Source organism: Oncorhynchus gorbuscha, linkage group LG09 (assembly GCF_021184085.1).
Source record: "Oncorhynchus gorbuscha isolate QuinsamMale2020 ecotype Even-year linkage group LG09, OgorEven_v1.0, whole genome shotgun sequence".
In the NCBI taxonomy this organism is placed as follows: domain Eukaryota; kingdom Metazoa; phylum Chordata; class Actinopteri; order Salmoniformes; family Salmonidae; genus Oncorhynchus; species Oncorhynchus gorbuscha.
Window position 1 is genome coordinate 32,689,601 of NC_060181.1, and position 11,960 is coordinate 32,701,560.

The 11,960-nt window shown below is 45.2% G+C and overlaps 1 protein-coding gene across 1 annotated transcript in view; it reads right to left on the reverse strand.

The window, feature by feature from the left end:
- LOC124043410 (partitioning defective 6 homolog gamma-like) overlaps positions 1 to 9,418 on the reverse strand; it is a 37,735-nt gene extending 28,317 nt beyond the window's left edge. The window contains exons 1-2 of the mRNA XM_046361991.1: positions 9,025 to 9,418; positions 4,734 to 4,956 (exon numbers count right to left, since the gene is read on the reverse strand). Coding sequence (XP_046217947.1) covers positions 4,734 to 4,956; positions 9,025 to 9,099 — 298 coding nt within the window. The 5' untranslated portion in view covers positions 9,100 to 9,418. The remainder of the gene's footprint in view (positions 1 to 4,733; positions 4,957 to 9,024) is intronic.
- Between the last annotated feature and the right edge of the window lie 2,542 nt (positions 9,419 to 11,960).

The following is an 11,960-nucleotide window of genomic DNA, read 5'->3' on the forward strand; positions in this document are numbered from 1 at the left end:
TCTGAAATATCTTGAATATAACTGTACTAAACCCTTTATGGCAAGCTGAAATAAACATTTCCATAACAAGACACATAAGTTGCATGGACAGTGTGTGCAACAATAGTGATTTAACATTAATTTTGTATGACTCATCTCTGTACTTCACAGATAAGTGTAAGGTCCCTCAGTTGAGTAGTGAACTTCAAACAGAGATTCAACCACAAAGACTGGGGAGCTTTTCCAATGGCTCGCAAAGAAAGAAGAAGGGCATCTATTGGTAGATGGGTAAAAATGTAAAAACAGACATTGAATATCCCTTTGAGCAAGGTGAAGTTATTAATTACACTTTGGATGGTGTATCAATACACCCCGTCATTACAACGACACAGGCGTCCTTCCTAACTCATGAGGCCAATGGTGACTTTAAAACAGTTACATAGTTTAATGGCTGTGATAAGAGGATGGATCAACAACATTGTAGTTACTTCACAATACTAAATGACATTGAAAAGGAAGCCTGTACTGAATATAAATACTACAAAACATGCATTCTGTTTGCAACAAGGCACCGAAAGTAATGCTGCAAAAAATATGGTAAAGCATTTAAAGTTTTGTCCTGCATACATCATGTTATGTTTGGGTCAAATTCAATACAACACATTACTGAGTACCACTCTCCATATTTTCATCAACTGTGGTGACTGCATCATCTTATAGGTATGCTTGTAATCGTTAATGACTGGGGAGTTTTTCAGGATAAAACAGAATGGAGCTAAGCACAGGCAAAATCCTAGAGGAGAACCTGGTTCAGTTTGCTTTCCACCAGACACCAGGAGATTAATTCAATTTTCAGCAGGACAACAACCTAAAACACAAGGCTAAATCTACACTGGAGCTTACCAAGAAGACAGTGAATGTTTGAGTGGCCGAGTTACAAATCCGTTTGAGAATCTGCTTGAAAATCTATGGCAAAACCTGAAAATGGTTATCTAGCAATGATCAACCAAATTGACAACACTTGACGAATTTTGAAAAGAATAAAAATGGGCAAATGTTGCACAATGCAGGTGTGAAACGTTCTTAGATTTACCCAGAAAGACTCACAGCTGTAATCACCGTCAAAAAATATTCTAACATGTATTGACTGAGGAGGTTAAATACTTATCTAATGAAGATAGTGTTCTGTTTTAATGTCTCTTCCACTTGGACATTAAGAGTATTTTGTGTAGATCATTGACAAAAAGTGACAATTTAATCCACTTTAATCCCACTTTCCAACACAACAAAATGTGGAAAAGGTCAAGGAGTGTGAATATTTTCTGAAGAAACTGTATGAAATTGTTATTTTCAAGTAACATTTGATTTTGGCCTTAGATCTGGTCAATTCGTAGTGTACAAATTATTCTAATTATGTTCTGGCCCCCAGACAACTCCCTCTGAAAAAAAATATATATATAAAAAATTAATAAATAAATAAAAATCGGCCTGCGGCTGATTCTATTGCCTACCCCTGACAAAAACCATGTGTGCCAGCTATTTCATTCTGTATTTATAATGCAATTAGAATCAATTTCAATGAAAAGTTACAATTCACAAGTTGAACCTTAACCCTATGCAGCCATTACCATCAGCTTGGTTTACATTAGAAGTTGTCAGGCCAGAGCTGGTCGAAAGACTAAAGCCTGTGACTCTATATGACCCTCTTCAAAAGCAGTGCACTATATAGTGAAAAGGGTGACATTTCAGACCCAAACTAAAGCTCCACCACTGCAGTGCCATGGAGGCCACACAAAGCTCACCCACTACAGCTCTTTGACCCACAACTAATGTGAGTGACCAGCAGGGCCCCATGACTGGACAGCTACACATTGTCTCAGGCAGGGAGCCTGAATACAGGCCTGCTTTCCACTACTCCTTTGCACAAACTCTTTTTCCTCTGTCCTTATACTCCGCTTGTATCTTTCCCAGCTCCCGAACTGTAACAGTCATACACTAGAATAGACTGTTCCAGAGTTCCCCACGGTCTCTGCTCTATACGTCTACAGGACAGTCCTAATACTGTTCTTCCTCCGTGACCAGTCGAGGCCACAGCTTCAGCATCTTGGCAGTTTATTGATCATTAGTTTGCAAAACAGACGTGGCTCCAGTAACAACACGAGCTAGGAAATGACATTAGGGAATTATTCCAACTTCCTGGATCTCCCCATTTTACAGGAAAATATTGTTTAACAACAGGTGCAGAAAGATCCTTAAGCCTCTCCCCCTCAGTCTGAGTTGATCATCCTACAGCCTCATAACTCACTGAACAATGGACAGCACAGGCAGGACGGGTGAAAGCCAGCTGCACCGACTGATCCCTCTACACCAACAACAGGCCTTGTTACCGGTCAGAGAGAGAGAGACACCCTTGTAAAAGCAGCAAGGTCCCCACACTCACACAGGGAGGGGGGTTGGGAAAGGTAGTTGGGGGAGAGTTTGAATTAAACCAGGAGGGGCCTCCCGAGTGGTGCAGCGGTTTAAGGCACTGCATCGCAGTGCTGGAGGCATCACTACAGACCCGGGTTTGATCCCAGGCTGTCTCACAGCCGGCTGGGACTGAAAAACCCATGAGGTGGCGCACAATTGGTCCAGCGTCGTCCGGGTAAGGTGAGGGTTTTGCCGACCGGGATGTCCTTGTCCCATCGCACTCTTGCGGCGGGCCGGTCACAAGTTGCACCGTTTCCTCCAACACAATGGTTTCCGGGTTAAGCGAGCAGTGTGTCAAGAAGGGGTGCGGCTTGGGAGGGTTGTGTTTCGGAGGACGCATTGCTCTCGACCTTCGCCTCTTCCGAGTCCGCACGGGAGTTTCAGCGATGGGACAAGACTAACTACCAATTAAATACCACGAAATTGGGGAGAAAAAGGGGTAAAAGTTAATCTAATGTAAACCAAGAGGAAGTGGAACCTCTGCGGGGCTCTTCCAGGTTCAGTTCCCCCCTGGACTAGTCACTACCCAGAGATCTGAGAGTCTTCGGGGATCACAGGAGGAGGGGTGATGTGCACCTGTAGCACATCAATGGGTCCTTCTCATGGCAGTGGACCATGGAGGCGATCTAGTTATCCCCCCCTAACCTGGCCCTTGGGGCCTTGTCTGACTTTGTCTACTGATTGGCTGGGTCAAATTTCATGTGGTGAGAGAGAAGGCTCTATAAACTGACAGGCAGTGAAGGGTTCTGGGCTGTGGAACTCCATTGTCAGGGACATTAACCTGCTCTGTTCAGTCTTATAAACCGATTCCAGAGTTTCACTCAGGAGGGGTGTTTTGCATAAATCATTTCCTTTCCAGCTTTCTCCATGTGTGAGGTCACGCAAAACCGAGTGAAGAAGAATGTTTAAGACTGTTGCTGTTGTGAGCAGCATTGTTGTCTCAGAGGTTACGGTCAAGTTAAATGTTTGTTCAGTCAGTGTGCGGGGCCAGATGACCCATACTGCATTAGAATAGGATCAGAGTGACGGAGTCATGTCTCTGTGAGAGGCCCTGAGAGAGGCCTGTTCCAACTACTGACCGTCTCTGACAGAGGCCTGGATTGTTCTCCGGGTGGTCCGGAGACGCTTGGACAGCGTGACTGACGGGAAACCTGTGGTGCTGGTTAACACTGTGCCCCTGTTGCACTGCTGGTACGACCCAGGGACCATTTACTCACAGATACACAGGCAGGAATACACCTCAGTATGACTAGAAGTTAGTAGAACAATGGCCTCAATACATAGCTCCTGAATGTTAACTCATCCCCAAAGAAACTACAGAGCAAAATCCCCTAAATAGTGCTCATGCTTACACCACGAGTTCTAATGCAATAAGTTCACCTTTCCCTGCCGCACATATATACTTTACCATCTTTTCGTAACTCTTCAAACCACCTGATTAGACCTTCATTCTTCATTAGGAGAGGCTGTGTATAACCTTCCTGTGGTTTCTTCATTCTGTATAAAATGATAGACTACTGGAGAGGCATCATTTCAACAGACAAATCCTTTGTGTCAGCAATGTGCTATGATAACACCCTGCTTTGTTCAGCCGCTTGTATTACAATCAGCGGGAGTATTGTCATAACACGGACTGTAGCAGTATGTCGTGAGACAGCACACCAGGAAACACAACACAGCCAATGACGTGAACATTCCACTGAGGATTTCACATGAAACATGAATGATGGAGTCACTTGTATGCTGGGGCCCGCTGCAGTGGGCTCCCCATGCCCGGTATACAGGGGGAAGCGGCCTCCACATGCCTTGTGTATACGGGGGGGTGGGCTCCCATTCAGTGTTTAGGAGTGTTGCATTTGGCTCCGCTCAGCCCTACACAGTGAGAAACCTCTCATTCAAGCGGGGCTTTTGTTCTCAGTAATGTCTGGTATGTCAGCACATTGGCTCCCATCGACTTCTTTCTATTGGCTGCAATCGCCTGCAAGAATTTCCCTTTACGATAACACACACAACCCCCCCCCCCCCCCACCCACAGGACTGAATCACCCCCCCCACACACACACACACACACAGGACTAAACCACCCCACACACACACACACACACACGGCCAGCAGTACAGGACAGCCACCGCTCCAGTGTGAGGCAAACAAAAGGATCCCGACAGCTAGTGATGAGAAAACGGACCCAATTCATTACATAACCACTGACGACGTAAAAGAAAAAGGATTGTTGCTGATCGAGAAAAGTGCAACACCACACAGGTCTAGTAGAGCTGCTCCTCACCTTGTCTCTGTATGAAGACCCGGAGCAGTGGGTGGGCCGTAGACACCGCCTTGCAGAAGTTGTCGTCGTTGTTGATTGGCAGCAGGTCTCCGTGGATGTCAGCGTAGCCAATCATGACCTCCATGTTGGAGATGCGGTGAACGTGCATGACGAGCTTATAGAAGTCCTCGAACTTCCCCGGTTTGAAACGGTCCACGGAGAACCGCCGGAACTCTGCTCCATACTGCAGGGACAACACACAGGGACAACACACAGGGATGACTTAGAAAGAGTTGCTATGGGTGACAGAGCACAGCACTGAACCCCGTTTGAGACTCAAGTATAAGGTCGGCTCAATCGCATCGATCTGGCCTGTAAACTTACAGTAAGACATAAATAAACCTGGGTGGAGAAGATTTTCGGGGCACACTTAACATACTGCGGGTATGAAGAGAAGTGATTTACAACGGATTCACGTTGGAGAACAATCTACTACCACCAAGGTTATGACGTTCAGAATTGAACTGGCAGACTGCCAATTCTGTTTTGTCAGACAGACACAATATTCATTCAGGACGTCTAAACAACATGATGATTCTGACCTTCACAGACAGTCTAACCAATATAAAACTGTCTACACATTGTAACACAAGTGATGACACGGGTAAAAACCAGAGCCAGATTGTTACAATGTGACTGCCACGCCCAGGTCTTTGATTTATCCCACTGAAGCAACAGAAGGAAGTGGAGGTTTAGGCTTAGGTCCCAAATGCACCCTTTCCCCTATATAGTCCACTACTGTTGACCAAGGTCCCAGGTCAAATGTAGTGCACTTGCACTATATAGGGGAGCAGGGAACAGACTTCGACAAAGGAACAATGCAGGTGAATGAGTCAGCAGTAAACCGGCCTATCTGGATGAGAAGACGCAAACGCAGTTCAATTTTGTCCTGACGTTTACACCGTCTTCTGTCTGGGCGATATTATATGGACAAACTGACTGCACACACACACACACACACACACACTATTTGCTCAGACAGGATGCCTAGAGGCGTGATTGTCTACACTGGCCTGTCATTGTGTGTGTGTGACTGGACCACCACGAAGAGCAGCTGGGTTGACCTAGGGGGTCACAGCTGTGGTCATGTGACTGACACGGCCAGTAGAAACTCTAGCACTGTATGCGTGGGCACTGGGCCTGTATAACACAAGCTAGGCTTTGTCTCTGCCAATAGCACTGTCACGTTACAACATAGCACTGTCCCATTACAACCTCGGTCATTTGTGAACGGTGGCGCGATGTGCTGCACTCTGCTGTGGCCCGGCAATTATTTGCTCAGAGACGAAGGTCTGAATGGCAGTTTGTCCTAGAGGGAGGCCTGGGTTAGACTGCTGGGAGACCTTTGTTAGACTGGGCCTGTCGTGAAGGCTGCCATTACTGTGTGAAACATCATCGGAGCATGTTGGTGAGGCAGTGCAATGCCATCCAACTCATACAGAGGCCAAACACAGATAAACATACACACAGGCAAAGTCGCATATGAGCAAACACGCTGCAGTAAATCAGAAATGGATCCTTCCATTAAGCAATAAGTGATGAGTTTGTGACTGTTCTCTCTCTCTCAGCTTCTGGGCTAATGAGGTCTTGTGGGGGAGAAGGAAAAAACTCGCACAACTCCACGGTTATGAAAAATGTAAATCAGAAATCTAGAAGTGTTAGAATGTGTTAGTCGTTGAAAAGTAGGTGGTCAATGGTATTTTTGTAGGTTACTGTGTCATCCAGGTGACTGAGCTGTTGGAACAGCCTGTGTATTAAAGCAGAACAGGCCCTAAAGGGTATCAGCCTAGACAAGTCTAGACAAGGCCATGAGCTAAATTTGAATCAAAACCTGAAAGTAATACAACACACTGACAAAGAACCCCCCCCCCCCCCCACACACACACACACACACACACACACACACACACACACACACACAGGAGAATGTCAACGGGCCCAGACAGGTACAGACTGACTGCACTGCTCAGCCATTAGGCCAACACACCGACTGGCATGGAGGCTAGACTAAGCTCGCCAACGGCTTCGGTCTTATCACGTTTCTCCCCTGTGACAGTCAGTCTAAACTGCTCGGCTGACCTATGGACAGTTTTGCATGGAGATGAAAACACCAGTGGTTGAGAGATGAACCATGATGGGTGAGGGAGGGAGGGAAGAGGGTGAGGTAGATACTGTCGGGTGAGAAAAGACATGCTAACAGTATCATCCGACACCTCTGCAGATAACACCTGATGCAGAGACAAACCAGCCCGCTGCAACACAGCTCGCCTTTGAGAAGCCCTGTTGTTCTAGTCTGTTCTGTTGTACTCCGGGTTTATCAGAAACAGAACAATTCCCCTGAGAACAGGTTCTCATCCTGGGTCAGTGAGAAGCAGGAAGTAAAACCCTTTGTGACATCACCAGGAGACTGATACCGACTCACTCCATCAGATAGTGGTGAGAGATGGTGCCTGGCTGATGCAACACTCCAACAGGCCTGAATAGAGTGGTGACGGTGAGTATGGATGTTGCGTCACTAGAGGACACTGGTTGACTCACTATCACTACGACAGACAGTTCTGTGATGACACGTTTAGTCCTGCCCAACCTAGCCCATCCCACTATGGCTCTCGATGACACATTTCTCCTAAAGTTTCCCCCTCAACCTGTCCGAGGTTGTGTTTTAAACACACAACACCCAAAAACAAAACTTTAAACTGCTTGATCCTTAAGGGGTTCCCAGGAGTGAGAGCCCAGAAGGGGGGGGCTAACTCTCTCCCAGGGCTCCTGAAACAGGGCCTCCTTTCACCACAGACAGAGAGACAGTGGGTCAGCAGCATTCCAGCCCTGGTATGAATTAGAGTGAGGCTGAATACTCACTCTGAATTAGGCTGAATACTCACTCAGCCCTCTGAGACAATGGAAGGGCTTGGCTCTGCAACGGGCATGGTGCCATGATGCACTTCACCAACAAGAGCCTTGAGCCTCCATCAAAACACAGCCAGCCACACATTCCAATACCGCACAACAAAAATGATACAACCTGCCGAACTGGACAGGTTGTGAAAGACACCTGCAAATGCACTTGACTCCAGTTCCATCTTAAACCTTGCGTTATACGAGAGGAGGACAGAGAGGAATGGAGGAGGAACCGGAGCAACACACCACAGCAGTAAAAGAACACACTATCAGTAGAATACCTTGACATGTCAGGATGGAGGAAAGGCAAGACATGGGCCAGTAGTTTAGTGATCAGGTATCTGAACGTATCTATTATACTTTCAACAGCACCTTTTCATCTTATCACCAGTCTGTCTGTTGGTTGGTTGGTAGGCAGGCAGCTGGCACATACTCTAGACTTCGAGTGATGTTTACAGTGTGAGGGGAAGAGGGAGCTTCACACAGAGTCAGATCCCCAGCAGGTCAAAAGATGCTTGTCCTAATAACTAAAAACACTCAATGTCTGGGATTTCTGACATTGCTGCAGGAAGTAGTTTGGGGCTGGAGCTGCAGATGGCTATAGTCGGTCCACTAATACAAGACTATTAAAGCCTATTACACTACCTTTGTGAATTCTTCATATACACGTGTTTCTGGCCCAAATCGATAGATGACTAGATTGTTGTTTTGCAACAGTGAGAACAGATTTGTTAAAATAACTTAATTAATTGATGTTAGGACTTGTATTGGAATGTTATTTGATTGAGAAAGACACAGCTATGATATATATTGTAAGGTCGGTCTGTGTATTGCCGTGGTGCTATTGAAATCCACAAGCTGTCAGTGTCAACTTGGTTACTTAGTAGCAACAACAACAAAAAGTGTAGTTTCAGAAAGTATCAATGTCTTGACTCTACTTACAAATGAACAGGATTCTTTCGTTCTAATCATTAACACGTTTAAAAATGACTTTCCTCATTGCAAAACCAGTTTTTCTAGAAAATCGTGACAGTAGTGAAAAAACATGCTGCCATGGCATAAGGATTTAGATAATTAGTCTTCAGCAGGTTTTCCCTAGAAGTTGCCTTGTGAAAACAGTTTACAACCAATACTTCATTTAGACAACTGGCTTAATTGTTGAGAGTGCAAGTTTTCCTATAGCATGTGCCAGGTCAAATCTAGACCAGTAGTTGTATGGTCTGCAGTCTCCACCACCCCCGAGTCCCTTTTGCCACAAACCCCATTCCAGAGTATGTGAAGTAGTTTAGGCAGATTTAGCCTTAAAAAAAATGTAATGCCTAAATGGGTGCCATCGATAGGGTAGTCTGCTTACCTTGCTTTTCACTTCAACCGCGATGCAGTCCAAGTATTGCAGGGAAGATTGGGATTTAATGAAACTCCGATTCATTTTTGGGGTTCGAATAAAAGTTGACCCGCTCGCCCACAGAAAAGGGGCTGTTTGGTTCTATGTCCAGTCGCCAAACCCCCTTAGTCCCGCGTCGTTTAGACAGCAAAGCTTATCTACAGTTTACTTGAGTTACTTGACTACCTCGTTATTTGACTACCTTGCAGTGGTCCGCGACGCATTGGAGAAACTCTAGGGTGAAAATAAAAAAGAAGAGAACAAATCGGCGCCTTTGACTTGGGGGAGTGAGTTTTCAGATGACATCATCGAGCTCCTCCGTGAATGTTTTCAGCGTTCAACCCTCCCAAAACACCAACCCTCCGAGACGCCAGGGACGCGAGGCCATCACAGTGTATAGAAATTCATAAAAATACTGTCAATGAGGAAAAAAAACATCTCATTATTATTATGCAATAATGCCCGAGGAGGTGTGGCAAACGTTAGAAACCACTTTATAATAGCAATAAGGCACCTCAGGTGTTTGTGGTAAATGGCCAATATAGCTTAGCTAAGGGCTGTTCTTAGCAGGATGCAATGTGGAGTGCGCCATTAGCAGTGGAATATTGGCCATATACCGCAAACCCTTGAGGTACCATATTGCTAATATAAACTGGTTACCAACGTAATTACAACAGCAAGAACAGTAAAAAGTAATGGTTTGTCATACCCATGGTACATGGACTGATATTCCATGGCTTTCAGCCAATCAGCATTCAGGGACGAGTTGCAATCATCCAGCCTTCATACAATGGCCATTTACCCCCCAGTCCTTATAGCTTAAATATACCAGGGCTATGATGTAAAAATGCTAGTTTTACTGTTCCATTTATGTTGGTAATCAGTTTATAATAGCAATAAGGCGCATTGTGGCTTTGTGGTATATGGACAATATGCCATGACTAAGGGCTGTGTACAGGCACTTTTGCGTCAGGCCTAGTATTTTGAAACGATTCAATCTGACTGAGAGCAATCTCTGACAATAACCTAGTTTATAAATCATGCAGCATTCACTCACTGAATAATACAAGCTGGTTTACACCCCTTTGTTCTGTTTCCTCACTAGAAATGATTTATAGATGTAAAGTTAGTAGAGATCCATACAATAAGCCAAGAAAGACACCAAGTTGTTCAGGGCCATGAGGATTGAGAAGCAATATGGTCATGGGGTTTGTGGGTTCATTTTATTTTATTTATTTAACTAGGCAAGTCCATTAAAAACAAATTCTTATTTAAAATTATGGCCTACCCCGGTCAAACCCTAACGACACTGGGACAATTGTGCGCCACCCTATGGGACTCCCAAACACAGGCGGTTGTGATACAGCCTGGAATCGAATCAGGGTCTGTAGTGACATCTCTAGCACTGAGATGCTGTGCCCTAGACCACTGCGCCACACTGGTGTGCGTGTGCGTGTGCGTGTGCGTGTGCGTGTGCGTGTGCGTGTGCGTGTAGCTGTGTGTAGCTGTGTGTGCGTGTGTGTGTGTAGCTGTGTGCGTGTGTGTGTAGCTGTGTCTGCAGATTTACTGTCTGCATTCTAGCGGCATGGAGACGCCTGCAGAACAAAACAGCTGCAGCCCAGCCCTCTGGTCCAAGCTGCGAGGCAACGGGAGCATCTCTTGACCTGCTGGGTGTCTGTTGACTCTCTGCGTATGACACTACCTCCTACCCCCACACTGTTAACATTACTCTAAACACAATATTTGTCTACTCTAGGCCTACTCTAGACCTACTCTAGGCCTACTCTAGGCCTACTCTAGGCCTACTCTAGACCTACTCTAGGCCTACTCTAGACCTACTCTAGGCCTACTCTAGGCCTACTCTAGACCTACTCTAGGCCTACTATAGACCTACTCTAGGCCTACTATAGACCTACTCTAGGCCTACTCTAGACCTACTCTAGGCCTACTCTAGACCTACTCTAGGCCTACTATAGACCTACTCTAGGCCTACTCTAGACCAAAAGTGAATATCACTTATTTGATTGAGGCCTCAAAAGAATGTGAAAGTTAGGCCTGAAATTACATCTGAAAAATATCCATAACTTTTATATTGTTATGTTATGTAGAATCTATACTATTTTATTATTTGAGATCATAACAGTTTCTTTAAAATAAATGCAGTATTATGGACTGATCAGAAATAAATAAATCAGATATTATGTAATGTAGTTCATATCTGTCTCGTATTGAACCAATTTACATTACTACTCGACGATGTAATCAAGAACTACGTGTACCCAGCTTAGACTGCCCTCCAGTGGCCTGTGGATGTCATTGCACATATGCCCATAGAGTTTTTTTTTACGTTGGCACTGTTGGCATGAGGACGCACATAGACATTATTAAAATAACCTATACACTACAGACCTATACACTACAGTATAATATTCTATATAAACTCAGCAAAAAAAGAAACATCCTCTCACTGTAAACTGCATTTATTTTCAGCAAACCTAACATGTGTAAATATTTGTATGAACATAACAAGATTCAACAACTGAGACATAAACTGAACAAGTTCCACAGACATGTGACTAACAGAAATTGAATAATGTGTCCCTGAACAAAGGAGGGGTCAAAATCAAAAGTAACAGTCAGTATCTGGTGTGGCCACCAGCTGCATTAAGTACTGCAGTGCATCTCCTCCTCGTGGACTGCACCAGATTAGCCAGTTCTTGATATGAGATGTTACCCCACTCTTCCACCAAGGCACCTGCAAGTTCCTGGACATTTCTGCTGTGACACACCGCCCCAGACCATGACGGACCCTCCACCTCCAAATCAATCCCGCTCCAGAGTACAGGCCTCGGTGTAACACTCATTCCTTCGACGATAAATGCAAATCCGACTATCACCCCCGGTGA